Source organism: Protopterus annectens, chromosome 4.part1 (genome assembly GCF_019279795.1).
Source record: "Protopterus annectens isolate FY-2018-M chromosome 4.part1, PAN1.0, whole genome shotgun sequence".
In the NCBI taxonomy this organism is placed as follows: domain Eukaryota; kingdom Metazoa; phylum Chordata; order Ceratodontiformes; family Protopteridae; genus Protopterus; species Protopterus annectens.
This window is the reverse complement of record NC_056734.1, coordinates 960,388,470-960,416,086: the sequence shown is the minus strand read 5'-3', so window position 1 is coordinate 960,416,086 and position 27,617 is coordinate 960,388,470. Positions and strand designations below refer to the sequence as shown.

The following is a 27,617-nucleotide window of genomic DNA, read 5'->3' as shown; positions in this document are numbered from 1 at the left end:
GCAGATTTTTTTCAATTTGTAATTTTGAGGAGAAGGCAAATAGATCTATGTCTGGGCTCCCCCATTCCTTTGTTATCATGCTGAAGACTTGTGGATCTAGTTTCCACACGTGAGGATCCATAAGGTTTCTGCTTAAGTCGTCTGCCAGAGTATTTTGTTTTCCTGGCAGGAATTTAGCTTGAAGATGTATTTGGTAAGTCAAAGCTGTGTCCCACAGTGCCATGGCTAATCTGCAAAGGGGATAGGAGTGCGTGCCCCCCTGTTTGTTTATGTACCACATGACCGTGGTGTTGTCTGTCGTCATCAGTAGTTGTCCTGGATGAAGTAAGTCCTTGAAGGCTGTCAGGGCATTTTGAACAGCTAGCATCTCTTTCTGGTTGATATGTAGATGCATTTGTTTTGGGGACCATATGCCATGAATACATCTTCCCGCCATGTGGGCCCCCCATGCATAACCTGATGAGTCTGTTAAGGTTTGGCTGGCAGGGGGTAGAGTGAAGGGCTGTCCCATGTTTTGGTGACATGCCTTTGCCTACCATAGAAACTCCTGTTGTAGGCAGGGAATGAGAGGAATCATTGTTTCCAGACTGAGAATGCTGACTCCATAAACTTTTTAGGTACCATTGAAGTTTCCTCATATGCAGTTTTGCATATGAAATCAGTAGGATGCAGGATGCCATGAAGCCCAAAGCCTGCAGAATTTGTCTTGCAGATAACTGGGGTTTTGTTGCCATCAGTATGAAGTAAGTAGTCAGTTACCTTTGCTTGTCTGGCGTGAGGAAAGCCTTCTGGGCAGTTGTAATCAAGCTTGCACCCAGGAATGTTATCTTTTGAGAGGGTACGAGTTGTGATTTCTTTTCATTTATTGTTTACCCTAGGTATGTTAGAAGCCTTTTCACAAATGCCAGGTATTGAAGAATGTCCATGTTCTCTGTTTGAATGAGACAGTCGTCCACATAAGGATATATTTGTATACTTTGGCTGCAAAATGCAATCACTAGTGCCAGGCACTTTGTAAAGACCCTGGGCACAGTAGATAAGCCAAAGGGCAGTGCAGAGAATTGGTAACGCATTAAGCCAGCCTTGAATCTGAGGTATTTTCTGCACGATTGCCTTATTGGGACTTGCAGGCATGCCTTTTTAGGTCTAATGTCACCAGCCAAGCATTCCTGCCTAGCATGGGCAGAAGCTGCTGCAGAGTCAGCATTTTGAATTTTGGTATGTGTTCAAAAATCGATAAATCCAGTATTGGCCACCAGGCCTAGTCCTTTCTGGGTACCAGGAACAGTCTTGAGTAAAAACCTTGCCCTTCTTCCTGTTCTGGTACTGGCTGAATGGCCCCCATATCCATGAGGGATGTAACCTGTTTCTGGGCCTCTGCCCATTGATTGATTGGCAGATCTGGCCAACCGTTTGCCACTGTCAGCATATGGAATTGAATCTGTATCCCTGTGATACTATGTTTAGCACCCACTTGTCCTGGGTTATTAACTGCCAATTTTGAGCAAAAAGTGCTAATTTTCCCCCTAGGGGTGCTGCCAAAAGATAAGTGCTTGGTGAAGGCAGAGGAAAGTCACTGGGACTGTTTTCTGTAGGTTTGTGCTTTATCTCCTCCAGCTTTGGAGGTGGAAGCGCCCCACTGCGTTGACCTGTATGAATCTTGCGCCTGGTATCTGGAACCCTTAGGGTGTACGGATTTACCCCTTTGAGCTCTGACACAGGAAAGGACTCATTTTTTGTTGGCCAGTGTCTACTGAATCTTGGTGGCTGCACTTGTAAGAAGTATTTTACAGTTTGCATAGACTTAGCTTTGCCTTCCATTTTCTTTAAAACCTCTTCTGCCTTCATACCAGGGTATCATGCTGTAAAGGTGCATCTAGTAATTCAGCTTTAACATGATCAGGCAAATTTTGTTCCTTTAACCAGGCATGCCTCCTAATCACAGATCCAGTAACTGCGGCCCTGCAGGAGGCCTCTAAAGAATCAAAACCACATTGCAAAGTATGCTTTCCAACCTGTTCAGCTGCATGCACTAATTCTTACAATTCTTTATTTTCTGCACATTCAGAAATCATCATTTTCTGTTTCAACAATCCCATGACATGTTGTTGATATTTGAGCATATGAAACTGGCAGTTTAAGGCCCTAACTGCCAAGGTTGCAGATGTATAAACCTTTTTTCCCCATCTAGCCAGTGCTCTTGAATCTCTGTCAGAGGGGGTGGGATTTTCTGCTGTTGAGGCTTTAACTCCCTTTGGACCCTGTGAAATAGTTTCAGGATCAAAAGCAGGGTTTCTAAATAAAAATTTGTGCGAGTCAGGGACCCTGTAATATCTGTCAGGCTTGCTGGGAGCCAGTGGTAAGGAATTAGGGGTCAAACTTGACTCCGAAAATACATCATTCACAATGTCTAAAACAGGGGGTATGGCAAAAGGCCTGTGCTGAGGGAGAAGGAAATCCCTGAGCCTCTTTTTTGATTCAGAGAAATCTTGACTCTCCCAGTGAAAATGCTCCCTCAAAGTATGCAAAGTTTCTCCAAATGAATAATCCACAGGAGGTGATGCAGATGGTATAGACTCCTCTGCATCTGAATCCTCACAGGGAGGTATAGATAATACCTGATCAGAAGATGAATCAGGAGAAATAGAAACCTGATCTGAAGATTCATAGTCAGTGTCTTGCCTAGGCCTCTTATCTGGAGGAGGATGGGTACCCCTGATCAAGGTAATGAGGTCTTCAGCCATTTTGATCATCTGTTTTTTAGGCATAGAGGCCTGTGCAAGTGGCTCATGCGTTGTTTTTTTACTTTTAGAAGTTGCTTTATTCTTTGGCTTTGCAGCTGTCATCGGTTTGATATGCAAATGTTGAGGCCCGAATACACCCTCAGAAGCCGGTGCCTGCTCAGCGGCTCCGGACCCATCAGAGGGAGATGATTCCATCGGACCAATACTTTGAGAATCTCGCGGCATGCCCGACTCCACATGGGTGTCGTTAGGGGCCTGCGACTCGAAAGTAGTGGGTATCAGGGGCTGCGAAAGCACCTCACCGAGAACCAGCGACTGGCTTAGGAGAAGCTTCGTCGTCGGTTTTGGACCTAGACTCTCTTTCTCTGTCCTTTTCTTTGCATTTTTTATGTAGTCCGGTAGTCAGATTGCTATCCGACGACATTTCTGGGTAGTTAAATCTGTTTCCAAAATACTTTGAGGCAAAAATATACAGACGCTTAAAAGTGAGTTGGTTAAATCTAGCACAAAACAGACAGCCAGGCACGTTGTGATCATGGCCTAGGCAAGGAATACAGTATAAATGGAAATCCGTATGAGGTATTTGCTTCCCACAAGTAATACAATTAACTTTTTCTAATATCGGAATGGACCAAGACAAAAGTTTCCCCAACGGGATACTTAGCTTTAGTTAAGACTTCAGCTCTGAAACTCAGACTTGAATATTTCAGTAGTTGGCCGACCGGCACTTGCAAAATGCTTCTGCTTCGGGCACCGCACGGCAAGAAAGACTGAAGAAAATGGCGTCGGCTGCTTGTTTTATACCCCTGACGACCTGATGTCATGGAAAAGGAGACTGCAACCGACACAGGACCCAAGACTTTGGAATTTAGGATGACTGAGGGCAACCTGCCAGCAGATTACCCAAATGTAATGACTGCAACAGTGAAACACGAAGAACATCTATATATACTGCAAACGGTAAATATTAAAAACATAAAAAACATCAGTGTTATCAATGCATTAAAAAAAAAAAAGCCCCCTTATAGTATTGCCAGTGCATTCACTGTCTCTGCATTTCTGAAGTGTAGTTGAATGTAAAGGGAAAAGCACTTAAATATCTGGAGGAAGCCATGGTGGTGCAGCTATAGCATTGTCGCCTCACAGCAAGAGGGTCTCCTGTTAGATTCTCAGCTGGAGCGCTTTCTGTGTGGAGTCTGCATGTCCTCCCCGCGGTGGAGTGGCATTCGAAAGACGAGTGTAAATGGGCGTGCCATCATTGAAGGTTGAGTGTTGAGCTGGCACCTCGGCACTGTAAAAATCTACTGCCAATCATTAGCGGACCAGAGTTCCGCTGTGGCGACCCCTAACCGGGAAAAGCCGAAAGAACAACTTCTTCAGCATGTGAAACTGACAACTGAATGCCCTAATAAGCAAGAGTTGCAGAGGTATATACCTTCTTACCCAATCTGTCCAAAGCTCTGGAATCCCTGTCTGAAGGGGTGGGATTCTTGGCTGTAGTTGCCTTGATACCTTTAGGCTCCTGGGAAATTATCTCTGGGTCAGCAGTAGGATTCTTGAAAAGACATTTGTGAGTGGCAGGAGGTAAAGTATCAGGAGTACGACTGGATTCCATAAAAACAACCACTTCCAGGACAGGGGATATTGCTAAAGGCCTGTGCTGTGGCAAATCTAGGAATTCTCAGAGTCTCTTTTTGGACTGAGGATATGCTCTCTTAAGGTAAGGTTTCACCAAAAGAAAGATCCTCTGGGGGAGGAGGCAGAGGGAATGGATTCCTCTGCATCTGAATCCTCAAGCAGATAAGGGCATGTCTTTGTAATCAGATACCTCAGAGTCATTGGACTCCTGGTCTGTTAAAGCTGCATGGGACTGGTCTCTTTTCCTCATAGCAGGGGAAGGCGGACTTCCCCTAATCAGTGTAATAAGGTCTTCTGCCATTCTAAGCATTTGTCATTGTGGCATGGGAGCAGGTGCATGCACTTTGGTCTGTTTTCTGGGTGTAGCACCTAAGAAACTCTGCAGTTTTAGAACAAGAAGTAGCCTGTTTGAGTCAAACATCGGTAGAGCGAAGAACTGCCTCAGAAGCCGGTGCCTGCACAGCGACTCCAGACCCATCCAAGCTAGAGAGATCTACAGGTTCTATATAGTTGAAGAAGAGTCTCGCGGCATACCGGACTCCAAATGGGTCTCAGTAGAGAATTGCGAATCCACTGAAGTGGGCATCAGGAGCTGCGAAAGCGAGCAGAGTACCAGCAAACTGGCGACTAGCTTAACGGAAGCATGGTTAGCAGCTTTGGACCTATGCGGTTTGTCTTTATCCTTACTTTTTTTGGAATATTGGTAGTCGGATGGCTTACTGAAGCAATTTCTGAATATGGAGATAGAGAGCGAAATAATCTAGTGACGAGAGCTCGATGATGAATGGTTCGAGTGTTGGACAAGGCACAAAACAGACAGTGAGGTACGTCGTGGTCTGGGCCTAAACAGGTGATGCAGTAAGAATGAAAATCTCTGTGTGGTATTTGCTTTCCACAGGCAAGACAATTGTTAACTTTTTCTGACATCATTTAGAGAAAGATAAAAGGATCCCCAATGGGGTTCTTGGCTTTAGAAGACTTCAGAATTATTCAATTCGTAAGCAAAAATTCAGGTAGCGGCCGACTGGCACTTGTGAACTGCTTCTGCTTCGGGGTCCTCAGCTGCCTGTTTTTATACCCCTGATGACCTGACATCAGTCCTGGAGCAACAGCATCAGACACAGAAATACTTAGTCTCTGGTATTCGGGATGAATGAGGGCTACCTGCAGGCAGATAACCCAAGTGTGAGGACTGCAACAGTGAAACACGAAGAACATCTACCGCCCCCATCAGTCTAACGAGCCTGATCTGCAAGGCCATGGAACTTATAAACAAGCACACTGGCAACCTTCAAACACTGGACTCCACCCAGTTTGGCTTCATGAAGTGTCGATCTTGTCTCCTGAACCTGATTGACTTCTTCGATCAGTCTCCAGAGTTGTGGACGAGGGTAAGGCGGTCCACACAGCCTATCTGGACCTTGCCAAGGCCTTCGACACCATCCCCCACTCTGGAATCATAGATAAACTTACTAAGCTGGGCATTAATTCCTACGTCACTCGATGGGTTGCCATCTGGCTTACTGACAGAACCCACACTGTAAAAGCAGCCAACTCCAAATCCACCTCCAGACAAGTGACAAGTGGTGTACCACAGGGTTCAGTTCTGGGACCACTCTTGTTTGGCATCTACTTCTCTGAAGTACAAGCCAACACTAAGGGACTCTGGCTAACAAAGTTTGCAGATGACTGCAAACTGGGAGTCATTATTGAATCCCCAAATGATGTGGATATTCTACAAAAAGGCCTTACAGAAACAGATGCTTGGTGCCAGAGCCATGGGCTCTAGCTCAATGCCAAGAAATGTATAGTTATCCCCTTTGGTAAAAAAACATGTACCCATGAATTACCACATAGGTGGCAGTACACTAAACACCAAAAGTGTGATAAGAGACTTGGGGACAGAGGTGGACACTGGTCTCACCTTCGATAACCATATCGCCACAACAGTCAGGAAATCATTCAATGTGGCATACCTCATCACTAAGGGCTTTTCATCCAGAAAAAAGGAGGTCATTGTCCCACTGCACTCATCCCTAATTAGACCCATTATAGACTACAACTTTTTGTATGTATTTGTTTGGTATGCACCTCTCAAGACATCAACAACTGGAAAGGCCACAGAAATACCTCACTAAAAGAACCACAGGCCTAAAGCAGATGGCCTATGCTGACCATCTAAAAAAACTCCACCTATACTCTGTCGCATATCGTCGACTCAGAGGTGATCTCTGCTTAACATACAAGGCCATGTCAACCAGAGCTGTTGGACATGCTACACAAAGAAATCCCAATCCCTCAGAGCCACACACTCCAGGAATCTAAACCTCGTCTTCCCAATGAGTAAAACATGCTGGAAGGGTAGGTTCCTGACCCGGAGTCTCCTCACACTCTGGAATAGACTGTCCATACATGTCGAGCAGACCGCCTCTTTGGCCCTCTTCAAAATGAACCTTGATGATTGGAAGGGAGATAGGAAATTCACCCCAGGGATCACATCAGTTTCCCTGCTATACAGGGGTCCAGGGAAGTAAATATTCTGGGAAGAAATAGCCAGGGAATTGTTATGGCTAAGCTTGTATAGGCCCTAGGGCTGATAGCCTAGTACCAACCTATGAACCTATGAACTTCCATCTACACCACTAAGTACTTGCACTACAGACATCACAATTAATCTACCTTTATACTACGACATGTGGCATCTGTCACCCAAGTCCTATCTACAGTGACATATGTGGTGCCCATAGTGCAAATGTTATCTACTGTATCATGAGCAAAGCATGTTGGTCCACCTTGTCAATGAAATTAAAATACACAGACAGGGACTACAAGTATGCCTTGGGAGAAAAAAAGCATTTAACAGCCATTATTTACGCTAAGGTAACATTCAGACAATGTAGGACTGTGTAGCATTCTCCACACAAACACATACCTGGTTGAAGTCCAAACATCTCAACAATAGACTCCACAAGTCCCAGTACATATAAAGCACAGCCACAGATGTTGGCAAAGAAGAACATGATTCCAATACTTCCACCAAACTCAGGACCCAGTGCACGACTGATCATATCTGTGTGTGAAGTCAAGGATGACATGGGATTCTCATACAACAGAATTTATGACCCACTGAAAACATACATATTTTTTACACGAGTGAAACAAATCTAAATCCAGAATTGGACATCAATGGTCAAATGCATCAGACAAGTTTGTATAACGACTGACAATGAGTAAATGAACCAATACATGTGAAAGTTATTCCAGCTGTAAGCACCATTCTAATCACAACAGGATAGTTTTATATATCTATATATACAGTTACATACATTTATTGCAATAGTATACATACACACACACACTATTTCTGTGGGGATGTTAACTTGCGTGATACATCATCACAGTGGCTTAACTTCAAAACAAAGTATGCTGCATTTAACAGACAAGTTCACATCTCTTAATGCATCTCCTTTTAACTACATTCACCACAGCAGTGGTACTTATAACCATAAACGCACTTGCACGCAACCATATGTTAAACAATTAGTAAATGTACAGAACCAGCGTATAATTCTACAGGTACTGATGTTCTGAGACAACCTCTTAACTTTGTCTTATATTTGTAAGGGAACCTCAAATGCAAGCTTTGAGTCTTTCCTATTCAAAAAAAAAAAAAAAAAAAAAAAGGAATAAAGTACAGTTGTGCAAGTAAATTTACCAGCAATTGTCAATTCATGCCAGAAACAAGGACAAATGTGATTGCTGTTTACTCCTGTCTGTGGTGGGACCCCAAAGAAAAAGTACAGGGGGTGGGGGCTAGGAGGGTGTTAGTACTGCAACAACCATTATGGTAAGTTTACTTCCACAACTGTACTATGTTCCTCATAGTTTTATGTTACTTCAGCAATCATTATTTGAGACGAAAAGCTACAGCTTAAACAATAAAAGGTAAAAGATTCAGAACCAGAGTCAGAAGACCCTGGAGAACAGATCTAAAAACCCTGTTCTGGCTCTGGAAAAACTGAATTTACTTTTTAGTGTTTAGAAAAGGTATGCACTGGGAACCAGAATCCCACTACTAGACCAGCTCTACAGTAACAATGTTTATCCATTCCCAAAAGTGCACAGAGGTAGCTACACCTCTAGGCAAGTGTGCCCTGACATTTTGCCACAGTCAAATTAAAACTAAATCACCAGACAAAATCTTCTTGATATGGTGTGCTTCGGAACCCTGTTCTTTTTTCTCAACTTAAAGTTGGCCTGAAAACTTGAAACATTCCTTCTTACCTTGACAACATCAGAGTTGTCTGTGGACATACAGGGAATGCTGAACTAACTATCATCAGGTTGCAGAAAGAAGAGAGGTGAATCACAGCATGATTCACTGGAGATACTTTAGGTGCAATTAACTGTTGGTAGGACACCTATTCAAGTCACTGCCAGCTACAGAACCCTCTCCATGAATCAGGACACCCACTCTGCCTATTTTGATCTACATACGAACACCATGGTTTAGGGGCGACTAATGACCCATCCATTGACTAACTTACTCAAGGTCAAACTCACTTGCCCAAAGGTTCCTCAACTTCATTAACTTAAATGCCCTGTACCAGCTGGATGACACCCCCACAAGGGGTGCCAACATCCTGGATCTGGTGCTTACCAATATGGGGACCACTGTAGCACCCCCACTATGAGGTCTTCCCTGATGAGATCCGACCACAAGCCAGTCTCATTTGAAGTAACTATCACACCTGCCCCCCCCCCAAGCAGCAAATAAACTAAACTTCCCCAAAGTAGATTATAACCTCTTACAGAATGGTCAAGTAGCTTCACTGCACCTCCCTCCTCCGATGGAACTGGCAACTATGCAGAGTTCTACACCAATGCTTTAAAGAAACGCCTGTATAACTGCATTGACTCGGACATACCCGATAGGACCAAAACAAGCTCAAGGAAGAGCAAACCTGCCTGGTGGACAACTGCCATTAATAGGCTTTACAATAAGAAGAAATTGTTGTCCAAGAGCAAGAGGGAGCAAGCCCTAAACTAGAAACACTCCCTCCTCAGCTTAAACAAGCAAATAAAACTTCTTGTGAAGTCCTCCAAAGCAAACTACAAATGTAAATTAGCGTCCTTGACCAAGGACAACCGTAAGGCTTTCTTTAGTTACATCCATAACCTAAAAAGAAAGAAAGGCCCAGATTTGTACCAAACTGGTAGTTAAGACGTATACTGAGCCTGTGGACATAACTTACCTGTTGGTCAACAGGTTCTGTGAAAACTTCACTCCCATGTCCCCTCCACACACCCCTTGACATCCCTACCACCTGTCTACTACCTTATATCTCTAAGCAACATGGCGTAAAAACCCTCTCTAAGGCCAAAACCACAGCGTTGATGGGACCCGATAACTTCCCAGCCTGTGTCCTATGTGGGCTCCAATAAGAATTAGCAACAACATTGGATACTCTTTTGAATCATAGAATAAGCACCAGCTTCATCCCAGCTGAATGTAAAATGGCCACAGTTACTCCCTTGCACAAAGGTGGTGCTTCCACTGACCCCTGGAACTGTAGACCTATTAGCCTGACCAGCCTTGTCTGCGAGGCCATGACACAAATCATGGACCTTATCAAAGATATAGGTAATCTCCAAACACTTGACCCTACTTAGTTTGAATTTGTCAAAGGGAGATCATGCCATGAGAGTGTCATTTACAACACCCAGGTAATTACGGCTAGTCAGCACAGGGGGTGGGTAAAGACCTGATTCTCTATTTATGTACCATGTCATCATTGTGCTGTCTAATTACTAACAGTTATCCTAGAGCCCATACCCGAGTCAAGTGTTTTAATGCCTTCAATCATGACCATCAATTCTCTGAGGTTGTTGCATTTATTTCCTCCTACAATGAGGATTCCAAATTCCTTGAATTTTCATCTCTTTGAAAGCCACTGCCAGTGCAAAATCTGAGTCGCATGTTGTGTTGGACTGACTTGGAAAAGGAAGAGAAAGAGTGAGTTACTGGATTTAACTGAACCAGATTTGCCCACTGTAGGAGTTCCTTTTTGATAACATTTAGATCTAGAATGTGTACTTGACCAGGCATTTGCAACTCTTGGAGCGCTCAGAGGTTTCTCAACCAGGAGAATCTAGGGAATTAACCCAATGTCCTACACAGATCACCTCAAGGCCCTATCTGTAGATTCAGTCTCTTACAGGTTACTGAGAGGTGATCTATAACTGGCATAAAAGGGCATCCTTAGATCCAGCTATGATGGATCTTTCACATCTGCAAAATGAACAGCACTGGCACATTAGAGCAAAGGATTTAAACTTTGCTTGTGACAAACAGAACATGCTGGTGAGACGGACGTGTCTCAAAGGATTCCCTACTCTGTGAAATTGATATATATGACTTGGGAGCCTGAATTCATCCCTGATCCTTTTCAAGCTTAAAACTTGATCACCAGATGGGAAACCGTAAATTCAACCCTGGTCTGCCCCCCATGTCAATAACTGACAGAGGCAGAGAATAAGTAAAATATTACACAACATAACCCCCCAAAGCCCCTAGCCACCTCCAAACTAACATATCCTTCCTAATAGACACCCAAGATGCATGGATACACAAGTGGGATGGGTTGCACAGCTAGGCTTCTAAAGGCCCTGGTGGTCATTAGCCTAATATACATTACCGCTGAGCTGGAAAGGACATAGGAAGCTGGTGCTGGTTCCATCCAGATTAGAGAAACCACTGAATATTCCTCATGTGAAGTCTGGCTAGGACACAATAGCAGAGGTTACATAACCTAGAATTCTGAGGGACACTCTTGCCATGGAAACAGACTGGTATGCCAGGGATAAGAACAGTCTATGGAAGACAGACACTCTCTGTAGAGAGGTGAGCAATCATGATGAAGGTGGCTGGAAGGAATCACAGAAAGGTTAACCTGCAAAATGCAACTAGAAAGATTTCTCCTAGAGGACAGGATTCGAAGGAACCAAGGACTTAGACTACCCCCATACAAATCACAGCAGGATCAGATAAGGGACTCAGATATTTATGGAAACCAGGTAAATAAAGCCTGCAATATTCTTAGGTGCAGGAGGCTAATTATCTGGAGAAGCACATGATGCACTAAATGCATCCTCCAAAGCCCCACAAACTGGCAGTACAGCCAGGGGTTATGGGCAATCTTGATTCAAGAGATCATAACACCTTTTCTGTGCTTTGGAAATCTCTCTTTACACCAACTTAAAAAAAATATTTCATTTTCTTAAGTGTCTGAAAATTAAATTTCAACAAGAAAGTCAGAAGATGTATTCTATTCGGAAAGATTAATATGGGACGGAAGAAAATATTGAGGGGTAATCCAAACTTTCCTCATCAAAATCAGAAAGCACCTCCTCTTTAGAGGATGCAGGGACCTCTTCCTCTTTGAATGAGGAGGAACTGGAGTAGGAGACCCTAGGCAAAGTTGGACCACTCCTTCTGTAAACCATTCAAACAGGTTGGAGTTGAAGGCGTAGAAAGTGCTCAGATTTTTGAGACTTCGGCATCCTGGCCTCCACGAGTGAACCTGCTACCTCTTATCTTAACAGTTAAACTCTTTCCTCTCCTTCATTCACACTGCAAAATGGTTCTCTTTTCAGCAGATGCCTAATGTATGCTGTGATTGCACATGCTGGAATCCTGGTCATTAGCAGCATCCCACAGAGCAAAGGATGCCAGGAAGATCATACTGCTGTTCCAAGGGCTCCGAGACTACCAAGACTGGTAACACCTGAAGACTGGTTTAAGAAGGTGGACAACTGCATCCCTTCTAAATTTTAAACAATTTTCCTTTCTTACTGAAGAGGACATCTGATGAAGACTGATCAGTAGCCACAGGAGCTTACACCATGAACTTCAGATACCGATCCTCTAGGAAAAGTCGAAGGCTATTAAGCCTGCTAGAAATTGTTTTCAGGGTGAACAATAAATTTCACAAGACCATGTGTTGTCACTTTCAAACCAGAAAATGCAGGTCATGTGAGAGCCCTTGAACACAGTCTGCTGACCACACATGCATTTGCTCTTTCTAACAGACAAAAGACTGAATTAAACTGGATACATCCTGATGCATCTACCCTTTCACTACCCTCTATACCCAAGTCATCCCTAGGCCGCCTCCTATCTCAAAAACATCCTCTTCTTGATCCAAATTTTTTTCTCTACTTTAGTTTCTCAAAAATGTCTCTCTCTATAAATTTTCTCTTCTTGATCCAATTTTTTTTCTCAAAAATGTGTCTCTAAATTTCATCATAGCTTTTTGGTTACTGAATTACATAATTCAAAATAAGCTTTTCTTTTATGGACAACTTAAAATGTTTTGTTTCTTTATTATTGTAAACATTGTCGTTTTGAATTTCAAAATATATTTTTGTAAATACTGAATCATGGAGCTTTTCTCCCCAAGCCTCCATTGAAAATGTGTTCTTCTAGGCCCAATGGACTTTCCCGGTTAAACTGCAAATAAATAACTTTTCAGTGAACGAAAGGAAGGTCCCCCAGCGTCTACTTACAAAATCCTAACCAACCACTTTTACGGAAGATGTTAAGACAAGGCAAGACTGAATCTTACCACTGAAGCAGTGTTCTAAAATTTGGGGTCCATGCATCATATCTGTACCATCACAGCCTCATGCTTCAAATGGATATATGGTGATCCATGACATGCCGGAATCAGCAAGAACTCACTTAAAAGAAATACACAGGTAATGAAATACATCTAATTCTAATCTGAACTCGCATATTTGATTGACATTTGATTACTGTGAAAGTCAGACTGGGCAGAAGCACATTTTCAGCGGAGGCCCAGGGACAGACCTCCAAATAGTTAAAAACATTTTAAGAACATTCTTATAATCTTCAAAAATACAACAGGAATATCTGCAGTTTAATTATAACAGATTATACATATTAAAATATTGGTTAAGAATCAATACAATCAAGACAATCATTTACTTTAGAAATTTAGGATTTCTCTACAAACTATCTAAAATGTAAAAGGTACTCTAATACAAATAGGAAAGTACAGTTTTGTACCTACCATAAATGTAGATGTTAGAGTGTTCACACTGCTGCAGTCATTACACTTGGGTTATCCTGCCGTCAGGCGGTCCCGCAGTCGGCCAGAGTTCCAAAGTCTTGGTCTGGCGGCGGTTGCTGTTGCTTCTTCCCTGATGTCAGTGCGCTAGAGGTATACAAGATGCATCGGATGCCATTTTCTTGCCCCAGATGTCAGGTGCCCCCACGTAGGTAGGCAATACATACTGCTAATAAAACATGCATAAAAAATAAAAACAATACCTTCAGTTACAAGCAAATACACCACAAAGGTAGTATAGGATAGAAAGGTATAGATAAGTCCAGCTAGGACAGAGGGGATGGAGGCAGGGGTAACCTGGACTGCAGCAGTGTGAACACTTGAACATCTACATTTATGGTAGGTACAAAACTGTACTATGTTCATAGTGTTACACTGCTGCAGTCATTACACTTGGGTAGAATCCCAAAGCTAAGGTTGTGTGGCTGGTCTATAAAGAGTTAGGATTGGCTATGAGGCCCTGCAGAACTGCAGTGGCAAATCCTGCTCTGGATTTAGTGTAAAAAGGCAAGTGGTAATACTTGGTAAAGGTGTGCACTGAACTCCAAGTTGCAGCCTCCAAAATTTCCTTGGTTGGTACTCCTCTGAGAAAGGCTGTTGAAGTGGCTGTTGCTCTGGTAGAATGTGGCCTAATGTTATTAGGGACTGATTTTCCATGCTGTGTGTAGCAGTAACGAATACAGTGTCCTATCCATTTGGAAACAGTCTGCTTTGAGATAGCCTTGCCCTGTGATCCTGTGATCCTGTAACATATGCTACAAACAGTTGCTCAGTTTTCCGGAAAGCTTTTGTTTTGTCCAAGTAGAAGCATAGCTGCCTGTGTATGTCCAAAGAGTGCAGAAGTTTCAACTCCCTTTATTCTGGGGGTTTGGATAAAAAGTTGGCAAATTAATGGTTTGGTTAAGAGCCACACTAGATACCACCTTTGGCATAAAGGTAGGGTTTGTCCGTAAAGAAACCCTGTCCTGATGAAATATTATAAAAGGTTCTACTGCCATTAATGCCTGTAGCTCTGAGACTCTTCGTGCTGAAATTACTGCCAGGAGCAGAGCTGTTTTCCATGATAAAAATTTTAGATCGGCTGTATTGGCTGGCTCAAAAGGTGGCAAGGTCAGTTTTTCCAAAACAAAATTGAGGTCCCAAGTTGGTGTTGGTGCTCTCCGGGGCGGTCTTATGTTTTTAGCCTCTCTGAGGTACTGCTTTAGCAAGGGATGAGAGAAATAAAGGAGGATCCGTGTTGTAATGTGCTGAAATGGCAGAGGCGTGGATCTTAATTGATGAGAAGGATAGGCCTTTGTCCAGCATCTCAGTTAACTATTGTAAAATCTGAGGAATGTTTGGGACAAGAGGGTCAAGGCTTTGAGCCTGGTTCCAGGCACAGAATCTATTAAATTTTTCTGAGTAAGATTTCCTGGTGCTAGGCCTCCAAAATTACATCCATAACAGCTTTAGACAGAGGTGTTGCCTGTTTGACTAATGAATCTGCCATGCAGCCAGGTTTTGGTTTTGAGCTGACCATGCAGGATCTGACTGTTTTGTTGAGTCAGAAGGTGTTAAATTTGAGGCAAAATCCATGGTGGGCCTTGAGCTAAGTTCTTTAAGATTGGGTACCAGTGCTGGCGTGGCCAGTCTGGGGCAATCAGGATCATCTGTGTTTTTTCTTCTCTGGCTTTTAGGAGTACCTTTGAAAGGAGAGGCAGTGGTGGAAGGCAAACTTTTAGGCTTTTCCAGCTGAACGAAAGAGCATCCATTTTCCATGCTTGTGTGTGGCAAGTCCTTGTGCAGAATTTTTGTAGTTGGCAATTCAGTAGGGAGGCAAAAAGATCTATGTCTGGGCACCCCCATGCTGAAGATTTGCGGTACCACCTTTAACATTCCTATAAGAAAAGTGCAGTCCGGGTCTGAACTGTCTGCAAACAGCTACAGTTAACTTTGAGTATGTGTCTGTTTGAGCCAATCTTCATTTTCCCCTGGAGAGCACTGTGCTTTGGCTGTAAGCAGCCCCCCCACCACCACACACATCTTCCACTTTCTCTTATTCCCTTCTGTTAGCAAATAGTATCCATAACTGATCAATACTGTGTGTTTGTTTATTTAAACTATACCACAGTAGCCTACTGATACAAGGTTATCCTGGTTTTCCACCTGAGAAATTAAGACAAGACTTACAGTTTCAGAGAAGTCCTTGGTCAATTGTGATTGTTCTTAACACATACTTGTCTTGGTTTGGCTCATTAGCAGCAGTACAAAGAACTGCCTGCTCACACCCTTGTTCTCCCCTCCCCCTTCCCTGTTTATTACCTTAAGACAATCCCAGAGTTAATAAATATTACCTGTGGCAGGCACCATTTGTAAAACTACAATCCACTCTGCTACAGGCCCCATGAAGGCTCAGTGTCTCTCCAGTAAGTGTTTTACAACTGTAAATGCCTATTTATGTTGAATTGTATTAGACATTTTATAACTGTATATGTTTATGTTGAATTGTGTTAGACATCTAATATGTTTTATGCTTTATTATTGATGTTACTATGGCATGCACCAAGTTGTTACTAGTATAATAGTATGTATGGTCTATTTGCATAGCTGCACCTTGTTCACTAATGTTATTCATGTAATAGTGTTGTGTGTAGACAGCTCATACTAGTGTCTAAATTATTTCTATAAGTTTGTGCTGTTACTGGTGGACAGAATCACATTAGAGAACCATGACAGATTGCTGCTCGCTATATTTTTATCTGTGGCTGCATAACTGTCTGGTTTTTGTTTTCTAATGTTCTTCCAATTGGCTCAGTATCTGCATATACTAAGTAGCGGTTCAGGACATTGCATGTGGTAGCTATTTGCTCAGTGTGTTTTTTATAATCTTTATAATATATATTTACCATCTCAAAAGTGCTTACTCCTCTCTGTACTCTTCTTTTCTAGACCTAACACCACTCCTAAGTATTCAACTCCGGTACCACCTTTAACATTCTTATAAGAAAAAAGCAGTCCGGGTCTGAACTGTCTGCAAACAGCTACAGTTAACTTTGAGTATGTGTCTGTTTGAGCCAATCTTCATTTTCCCCTGGAGAGCACTGTGCTTTGGCTGTAAGCAGCCCCCCCACCACCACCACCACACACACATCTTCCACTTTCTCTTATTCCCTTCTGTTAGCAAATAGTATCCATAACTGATCAATACAGTGTGTTTATTTAAATGATACCACAGTAGCCTACTGATACAAGGTTATCCTGGTTTTCCACATGAGAAATTAAGACAAGACTTAGTTTCAGAGCAGTCCTTGGTCAGTTGTGATTGTTCTTAACACATACTTGTCTTGCTTTGTGTTAGGTTCCTGTATGAGGGGCTGGAAACAAACAGGGTCTCTACCCGCTTAGCTCCCCGCCCTGCCCCCTATTTCCTCCCGCCCCCAGTGGTCCCACCTTTATTGCACTCAAACCCCTCCCATCTTTCCAATAGCCAACCACAGCGCTAACCCAACACTATCTCCTCCATATTCCCTCTACTATCACACCTCAACTGACATGTACAAGCATACCTTTCCTTTGCTCACTGCATGCACTCTCCTTGCACATCTTGCATCCTACCAAAGCTCCATCATTCCCCCACTCAACCACTACCACTGTACTACTACTCACACCACCACTCATGTCTCACCCTCACTCTGCTCCTCTCCCACCAGCTCAAGAACCATCCCTATGCACCCCCACATATTCTACCAACTATATTACTCAAACGTAAAGCATCCCTACAACTTAACATAGTAACCCTCCCACCATACCTATTACCCACAGAGAACAATCATAAAATTTCCCTTATAAACAAACACATTCAAAAACTGAGAAAACTAATAATCTCATGCATATCAAAACTAGCCCTAAGTGGAGACATCCACCCCAACCCTGGCCCTACCATCTCCAACCCCAACCCTGGCCCTACCATCTCCAACCCCAATCCTCATAATCAGACTAGAAATCACAACTTCTCCCATATTACAGCCAATAGAAAGCCAAGTGACTTCCTTCTACTAAGCCTAAATATTAGAAGTATATCCAACAAAGTCCATGAACTCCATGCCACCATAGACTTATACTCCCCAGATATAGTCGTCCTGACAGAAACCTGGCTAAAACCTCACATTACCAGTGTGCAAATACTCCCTACAGGTTACGGCATACTAAGAGCAGACCGGCTAAACAAAAAAGGAGGTGGTGTAGCTATAATATTTAAACAACATCTAAACATCCAGATCTTAAAACCATCAGCTCCACAAATAGGCAATGAAGAAATAATATATACCAACCTCAAAATTAACCAAAACAAAACCATCAACATAATTGGATGTTACTTCCCACCTGGCCAAAACATCCCTCCACTAGAAAACCTCCTCAGCTGGTCTACCCACCATCTACCCCAAGAAACTATCATCTTAGGTGATTTCAATATTGACTGGCAATCCTGTTCTGGCAACAATCCAACCCATCATGTACACCTTCATGGCTTCACCCAACTAGTCCAGTCACCAACAAGGATAAATAAAAACTCCAGCAAGCACTCTACCCTGGACTGGATACTAGTCAGTAAGAACCCCCAGTCATATATAACAGGCTGCTTATCAGATAGCCTCAGTGATCACTCCTCAACATTCCTACTCAAAAAATACCTGTACCAAGCTAAACCTGTCATCTATCGTCAAATACGTAAAAAAATAAACTTTAACCCACTCACATTCATCTTATCCCTCAAAGAATGTAACTGGCATGCTCTAAAGTACCTCAGTCTAGATGACGCAGTTGAATCTTTTAATACTACCTTCCTGAACATCCTTAATTACCATGCCCCCATAAGATTTTCCAGAACCAAAGCACAACCCTCCCCATGGCTATAGAAAACCACTAAGTCAGAAATGAAAAACAGGGATAAAGCCTGGGAGCACTGGCGCAAAACCAAAACCCCCGCAGCTAGACAGAAATTCCTAGAACTACACAACAGAGTCAAAAAGCTAATAAAACTGGACAAATTCCAATACTACCAGTCTGCCCTAGACTCCTCACAACACAGCCCCAAACAATACTGGTCCTCCATAAACTCCATCCTCCACCCAGGTAAAGTCAGAGCCCCTCCCCCTAACATCCCTCACTCCTCAGATAATATTGCTACCTCATTCAACACACACTTCACCCAAACCATACTATCACTAGCTAAACACAACCCCCCTTCCCTCCAACCCACACCTTCAACTAGTAATCTCCCCACTGCCTTCTCTTTTTCTCCTGTACCTACCTCCAACATAAAAAAACTCTTAACTAAACTTAAACCCACCAAATTAGCAGCAGACAACCTCCTAAGTGAATACCTACAAATCGCAGCTGATGCTCTGGCCTACCCAGTATCCATCTTGATTAACCGATCTCCGTCAGAAAGTTACGTTCCTACATTGTGGAAAGTCTCACATATAATTCCCCTCCACAAAGGCGGACCCTCTGCAGAACTAACCAATTACCGCCCCATAGCTATTCTCTCTCCACTCTCCAAAATACTAGAGAGATGCATACACTCTCAGGTCTCACACTACCTCCTTACTAACAACCTCCTTTCCAGTACTCAGAATGGTTTCCGACCAAACCATAGCACCACCACTGCCTTACTCTCCTTTACAAACACTATCCTTCAGCATAAAAACAATGGCTATCTCTCCTCTGCTACTTTCCTAGACCTATCTAAAGCATTTGACATGGTCCCACACAAACAACTTATCTCTGTCCTCAATAACCTATCCTTCTCACAATCCATCACCAACTGGTTTCAGAGTTACCTGTCTGACCGCCAACAATCCGTTGTATGGCAGAATGACATATCTCCCCAACTACCTGTCTCCATAGGGGTTCCCCAAGGTTCCATCCTTGGACCCCTACTTTTCTCTGTTTACACCAATAATCTAGCCTCTGCCACCAAACATGGCACACTCATCCAATACGCAGATGACTCTACCATCATCTGCTCAGCCCAGTCCCTACCCAAACTGCAAAAAGTCACACAGGAAGCCTTTTCCTCTGTTGAAACATGGTTATCCGATGCCCAATTAATACTCAACCCAAACAAAACTAAACTACTCATCTTCCAACCCACCAAACATACTCAAAACAACTCTCACTTTAACATCACAGCAAAAGACAACACCACTATATACCCAACTGAACACACCAAATTGCTAGGAGTGGAAATAGACAATAAACTAAAATTTGACATTCACATATCCATGACCATAAAAAAGTCCACAAAAAACTAGGAGCATTATACAAAAATAAACAATTTCTCACCAAAGCAGCAAAGATTTCAATAGCAAATTCCCACCTTATCTCCACCCTACTTTATGCCTCTCCAGTATATACCAACCTAAGGCAATGTGATCTAAACAAGCTAGAGACCTGCTACAACAAAATCGCAAAATTCGCCACAGGGGCATCCTACCGTAGTCACCACTGTCTCTCACTTGCTGAACTGGGCTGGCTTGAACTCCCTCACCTCCTTCAGTGGTATCAACTCTCACTCGCCCACAAACTAGTAAACCATCCACTAAATGTCCCATCCCTCCAGAATCTACTCCAACCCTATCGCACCACCAGACCACTAAGATCCAACAACAAAAATCACTTGCAGATCATTAAAGCCAATAACTCTGCTGGTGAAGCACTATTCTCTTGCGCCATAGCCAAATTATGGAACTCACTCCCACCCACAATTACCTCCGTACCATCATGCACCAACTTCAAAACTTTATTAAAAGTGCAACTAAAAACATGCTGGCTATGCCCTTGCAACTCCCACTCTAATATCATCCACCCCATCCAACTACTACCTTTCTTTCACCTCCACTAACTACCTTGATGATAGCAAGCTCAGATACTCATAAGCCTAGTACTTATTATACAGCAGGAACTTCTCATTGTTACATTTGTTAATGCCTGTTATGTACTTCACAGATAAAGATTCTAGTTGTCTACTGATGTACTATGTTCCTCATCTGTAAATATGCTGTAAGTAATTTCTATGTTAAATTGTTAATCACTACGTAATCCAATGTAAGTACTGTCTGTTTATTTTACTGTGGAGCTTTTCTCCCCAGGCCTCCGCTGAAAATGGACCCACGTCCAGTCGGACACTCCCAGTCAACAAATTTAAATAAATAAATAAATGAAATAAATAAATAAATAAGATTTGTGGATACAATTTCCATTCGTGAGGGTCCATGATATTTCTGCTTAGATAGTCTGCCAGAGTATTTTTCTTTCCTGACAGGAATTGTGCTTGCAGATGAATAAGTTAGTGCTGTGTTCCACAAGGTCATGGCTTGCCTGCATAGGGGATAAGAATGAGTGCCCCCTTGCTTGTTTATGTACCACATTACTGTGGTGTTGTCTGTCTTTAATAATTGTCCTGGATGCAGAGGGTCCTTGAAAGCTGTTAGGGCATTTTGAACAGCCAACATCTCTTTTTGATTGATGTGAAGATGCATTTGGTCTGTGGTCCACCTGACCTGAATACATTTTCCTGCCATGTGTGCTCCCCAGTCTGCCTGGCTGTGGGTAGAGTGAAAGGCTGATCCTTGTTGAGGTGACATGCCTGTGCCCACCATTGTAACTCCTGTTGTAGGCAGGGAATTATTGGTATTACTGCTTCTAAACTGTGAGAGTGTTGAGTACAAACACTTTTTAGGTACCATTGTAATTTCCTCATATGCAGTCTGGCATATGGAATTAGTAGTAGGCAGGATGCCATGAATCCCAGGGCCTGCAGAATTTTTCTTGCAGAGAGATGGGACTTTTTTGCCAGCAACTGAAAATATTGAGTCAGTTGTCCTTGTTTGTCTGGTGCGAGATAAGCCATCTGGGCTGTTGTATTTAAGCTGGCGCCCAGGAATATTATCTGTTGTGAGGGCACTAGTTTTGACTTCTTTTCGTTTACTGTGTACCCTAGAGAAATTAGCAACCTTTTTACAAACGCCAGATGCTTTAGAAGAATGTCCTTTCTCTGCTTGAATGAGGCAGTTGTCTAGGTATGGATATATTGGAATTCTTTTTTGTCTGCAAAATGCAATTACCGGTGCCAGGCACTCTGTAAAGACCCTGGGCGCAATAGATAAGCCAAAGGGCAGTTCAGAGAATTGGTAGTGAATTGTACCAGCTTTGAATCTGAGGTATCTTCTGCAATCTTGTCTGATAGGGACATGCAGGTATGCCTCTGAGGTCCAAAGTAACAAGCCAAGCCTTCTTGCCCAGCATGGGAAGAAGCTGCTGTAGTGTCAACATTTTGAATTTCGGAACATCCAGGTAAGTATTTAGAGTTGAAAGGTCTAGTATGGGTCTTCAGGCTTTGTCCTTTCTGGGGACCCGGAAAATTCTTGAGTAAAATCCTTGTCCTTGTTCCTGCTGTGGTACTTTTTGAATAGCTCGCATGTCCATGAGGGCTGAAATTTGTTTTTGAGCCTCTGCCCATTGATTTTGTGGCAGGTTTGGCATTCCTTTTAGCCTTGGTAAAGTGTGAAAGTGGAACCTGTAACCTTGAGACACAATATTCAGAACCCATTTGTCTTGGGTGATTGTTTGTCAATTTTGAGAAAAAAGTGCTAGTTTCCCCCCTAAGGGGGCTGCCAAAAGGTAAGTGCTTGGCATACGAAGGGGGAAGTCATTGGGACCGTTTCATGTAAGGTTGAGACTTGTCCTCACCTCCTTTTGGGGTTGAGGTACCCCACTGTCGTTGTCTGCTGGAGCCTTGGGGTTGAGATCTGCCTGCTGGGCGTCTGTATCTGCCTCTCTGTGGCCTGTCTGACACTGGAAAGGACCAATTCTTTGTAGGCCAATTTCTGCTAAATCGAGGTGGCTGTACCTGTAAGAAATCTTTGACGGTTTGCATAGATTTAGCTTTATCCTCCATTTTCTTTAACACCTCTTCTGCCTTAACACCAAACAAGGTATCATGCTGTAAAGGAGCATCCAATAGTTTTGCCTTAACATGATCAGGTAAACTCTGTTCTTTTAACCAAGCATGTCTTCGAATCACAGAACCTGTAACTGCGGCTCTGCAAGAGGCCTCTAAAGAATCAAAACCACATTGCAGAGTATGTTTTCCCACCTGTTCAACTGCATGCAATAAATCCTGCATTTCTTTATAGTCAGGAGCTTCTGAGCTTGTAAGCATTTTCTGTTTTAACTGAGCCATTAAATATTGTTGGTACTTAAGCATGTGAAACTGGCAATTTAAAGCCCTTACTGCTAAAGTTGCAGAAGTGTAAACTTTCTTCCTCCATCTATCCAATGCTCTAGAATCTCCGTCAGAGGGGACAGGATTTTTTGCAGTGGAAGCCTTAACCCCTTTGGGACCCTGGGAAATGGTTTCTGGGTCAGCAGAAGGGTTAAGAAACTTGAGAGTCAGGGACTCTATAATACCTATCTGGCTTGGCTGGCGCAGTGGGCAAGGAATCAGGAGATGAGCTGGATTCAGAGAACACATCATCCACAATATCTAACACAGGCAAGGGGAATAGCAAGGGGCCTGTGCCGAAGCAATATAAGGAAGTCCCAGAGTCTTTTCTTGGATTCTGAATAATCCTGACTTTCCCAATGGAAATGCTCCCTCATGGTATGTAAAGTTTCCCCAAAAGAGTAATCCTCAGGAGGAGAGGCTGAAGGGATAGATTCTTCAGCATCAGAGTCCTCATAGGGGAGTAGAGAGTATCCCTGGTCTGAAGAGGGAAACCTGATCAGAGGAATCATAGTCTGTATCCTGCCTAGGCCTTTTCTCAGGAGGGGAATGGGAACCCCTGATTAAAGTAATGAGGTCTTCGGCCATTTTGAGCATCTGTTTCTTAGGCATGGAGGACTGTCCAGGAGAATGCTGTAATTGCTTCTTTGTCTTTAATGGTGTTTTTGTCTTGGCTGTTGCTTTAATGGTAAGTTGTGATGGTCTGAAAACACCCTCAGAGGCCGATGCCTGCTCAGCGGCTCTGGACCCATCTGAGGGATTAGTTTCCGTAGGCCCAATACCTTGAGTTTCCAGAGGCCTAGTTGTCTCCACATGGTTGTCGGAAGTGGCCTGTGGCTCTGAGGCAGCGGGTGTCAGGGGCTGCAAAAGCACCTCACTGAGAACCAGCAAATGGCCTAGAAGAGGCTCTGTTGTTGGTTTTGGACCTTGGATGCCTGTCTTTATCCTTGTCTTTGCATTTTTTATGAATTTCAGTCGTCGGTTGTTCCGATGCCATTGCCATTGTATCATTGAACCCTCGACCAAAGTAGTGCAAAGCAAAATCAAAATGTTGTTTTATAGTGCGTTTGTTAAATCTAGCACAAAACCGACAACTAGTGACATCGTGATCAGGGCCTAGGCATGGAATACAGTAAGAGTGGAAGTTTTTATGAGGTATTTGCTTCCCACAAGAAATAAAATTAACTTTTTCTAACATCGGTCTGAGGCAAGAAAAAAGTTTCCCCAACGGGGTACTTAGCTTTATTGAAGACTTCGGATCTGAAATTCGACTTTGAAAATCTCAGGAGTTGGCCGACCGGCACTTGCGAACTGCTTTTGCTTCAGGCACCGCGTGGCAAGAAAGACTGAAGAAAATGACGTTGGATGCATCTTATATACCTCTGGCGCACTGTCAGGGAAGAAGTGACAGCAACTGATGCCGGACCAAGACTTTGGAACTCTGGCCGATTGCGGGACCGCCTGACGGCAGGATAACCCAAGTGTAATGACTGCAGCAGTGTAACACGATGAACATCTGCAATATCAAGTGAGGGAAAAACAGACTTCTGGCTTACTGAGGAAGTCAGGTAAGAGAATTAGACAGCAGTAAGGAAGGAAGTGATTAAGGGATAGTTAGGAGGTATAAGGAATGAAAAGGTACTTGTTCACACTTGGGGATATAGTTTATCCTGGTTTAGAATAACAGAGCCAAATTTTAGCTAGGAAGCCTTTCAGAGTGGTTTTGAAAGATGGGAAGGAGTGTATAAACCTACCAGATACAGGTAAGGAGTTTCAGGCTTTAGCAACCTTTCATGAATACAGACAATGCTCAGCAGATTTACTAGGTTTGTAGACGGGAGTTTTTGGTCACTGGATCACAATGACTGACTGGGAACATAGTTGTGTAGAATGTTTTTTCACTGCTGGAAAGGCAGACGGATGCTGGATAACTTTGTAGCTGGTAAGGAGTTGTGTACATGTTAGTTGATGTGGCAGTTCTAACTAATAGAGACTTTTCAGTACTATACAGTTGTGGGTTCTGAAAGGGGCAATAGCTACAAATTTAGCAACTTTGTTATAGCACTGTTCAAGTTTTAATTTTTAAGCCTTGAGGTTAGTAAGGATGGGAGCACAATAAAGAAGTGTGGAGAGGAGATATGTAGTGGCAAGTGTTTTAGTTACATCAGTGAGAGGTTTGGGCTCTGAAAAGCATCCCTAGTTTTTGATGACTTTTCCTTATGCAACTTTTTTTATAAGCAAGTTGAATGTAAGATTATCATCCACTACCACCCCTAATAGTTTGCTATGAGAAGTGACTTCAATGGCTTATTATCAAGTATGACTTTACATTTTGTTTTTCATCAGAGAGGGATTTAGAGAAAAAAACAGTAGTTTGGTCTTTTTTGGGTTATGAGTTACAAAGCCATATTTCAGTGGTTGTTGAAGCTTCCTGAGTAATTTTTTGGAGGTGTACCCAGGACCCATGCTCGCATTTTGGGGCACAAGCAAGTTTCATGTTGGGGGCCCTACCCAGGAGAATATAAAGTGTGACCCCATTGCTGTCATGCCCCTCTCCCTGTCAAGCTCACTCAGTAGTGTTACTATATTCAGACCATTAAACAATTTAAGTACCAGGGTACACACAAACACAGGCACTTCGTACCAATGTTACATTATGATAAGTCCCTGTACCACATCAAAGTAGCCAGTCCCACAGAGATACACAAAGACATTGTGCAACATTCTCACAGCCCCTACCAAACTCCTAACCTCTCAGCATAATTCAAAAGCCAAAAAAACACAGACCAAAGGTCATCAGGGATAGTTACAAACTTGGCTATGAGAAACATAGAAAGATATTAGAACAGGGTTTTTATTAACATTCATTAAATCAGTACATCCTGCAGAATCCTCACAGCTCCCCCCAGTGTCTCAGCACAATTCAAGATAAGATAAACAAAATAAATAAAAGGAGGACTTAACAGAGTTTTAAAACAAGGTACTTATGAACTAAAATATGGCAGAATAAACAGATCCATCTTAAGAACCTCAGTCAGCCAGATGAGCTGGTTCAAATCGAGCAAGTGTTAGCTTCTCCAACACAAAATTCATGTCCCAAGGAGGAGTCACTTTTTTTGGAGGTCTCTTATGCAAAACCCCTTTAAAAATATGTTGACATGGGAATGCCTTGAAAAAAGTGATCCATGGGCAGACATGCTGAAAATAGCAAACAAATGAACCTTGATAAAGGAGCAAGACAAGCAAATAGTAAAGCAACTCACACAAATATTGTAAAACAAGTGAAACACTACTCTGAATGGGTTCAGGTTATGTTTTTAGGACCAACAAGAAAACATTTTCCATTTGCTATACAAGATTTTCTAGTATAGGGCTTTCCTGCCCCCATTACTAATGCCTGCACATCCTCAGTAAACAAGTTCTTAAGTGCCCCTTTGCCAAGGGCCAATTCCAAAAGAAGGGATAAACACTGTTGTCTGTGCCAGAAGGCAGTCATCACAATAACCTTTGGGGATTCCTTCTGAATGTTCAGAATTACCCTGAATATCATAAAGTGCAGAAAAGCATACAGGAATATTCCTGTCAAAGGAATGGAAAAGGCATCTGTCTTCTAGGACTTCTTGCATTAAATCTTGGAGCAGAATTTTGCCAGCTGATTTTGCCTTCCCAGTGAACACAGGCCTACTTGAGGTACTGCCTACAGATGGTGAAGGTCTGCCCTTGTCCTGCCCAGCTCGCCTGCCACGCAATTTTGCTCTGACAGAACATAGGAAGTAGAGTGAGATTCTGCTGTAAAGCTATATTCCATAGCATGTAGTCTGCAAAGGAGTTAAGACCTGGTGCTCCCTTACTTTATGTACCACATCACTGTGGTATTGCCCGTAACAACTTGAAGTAGTGCTGGGGACCAAAATTAATTTACAGAGTTGAGTGCCTTGTTAAGTGTAAACTTCTTTACATTTATGTGGTTGTGTCTGTCTTTGTTGTCCTTTATATTTATGTGCTTGTGTTTGTTGCCCCAAATACCTTGCACTTTTGTTCCCCTAGCAAAGTGCAAGGCAACTGTGGTGACTGGCTGTTTGGAGCAGAAGGGGAGGGGGATAGACCTGGATTCAGGGTACATCATCTCCACCAAATGATTTCTCTTCTTACACATCTCAGAACTGGAATCTGAAAAAGATAAGATGTTGGTGCTGGAACCAAGGAGACTTCAGATAACACTCTTTCTCGTGTAGAGTCTTGAAAGGGGTATCATGAAAATCATAGATGCCATGAGATGCAGAATCCAGAGGTACTTAACTCACTTGCCCATTAAGGGGACCCCAAGAGTCAGACACATTGCTAACCCCCAGTCCATAATGACTGTGTGTGTAAAACTAGAGAGATCAGGTGTAAAATCCTGGAATAGATCTAAATGTAGATATTTGTTCCTGTGGAAGAAAAGCTCTCTGTACCAAGATTCTCTTGGAATCCCAGCCTGGGATATGAGATCTTTCACCAAACAGATTCCGGACACTGAAGGAGTTTGCATAGATAAGCAGGACATCTAAATATGGAAAAATGTGGATACCATGTAGCCTGCAATGTTTTGTAACTGGAGCCATGTAGCCTGCAATGTTTTGTAACTGGAGCTAGACACAACACTCTTGGGCAGTGGATAACCCAAAGGCTAAGGCAGACAATGGAAATTGTGATGTAAATACATAAAACCTTAAGAAACATCTTAAGTCTTAATGGCTAGGATTGTTATAAGCATCCTTTAAATAGTACAGTTGTGTACACTTACCATAAATGTAGATGTTCAATTGTATTCAC

At 42.8% G+C, this 27,617-nt stretch overlaps 1 protein-coding gene across 2 annotated transcripts in view; it reads right to left on the bottom strand.

The window, feature by feature from the left end:
- The window catches only part of LOC122801135 (solute carrier family 12 member 9-like), a 1,658,551-nt gene that overhangs the window by 1,416,855 nt on the left and 214,079 nt on the right, over positions 1–27,617 (bottom strand). For both annotated transcript variants that reach the window (XM_044070675.1, XM_044070674.1), the window contains exon 3: positions 7,315–7,452. In XM_044070675.1, coding sequence (XP_043926610.1) covers positions 7,315–7,452 — 138 coding nt within the window. The remainder of the gene's footprint in view (positions 1–7,314; positions 7,453–27,617) is intronic.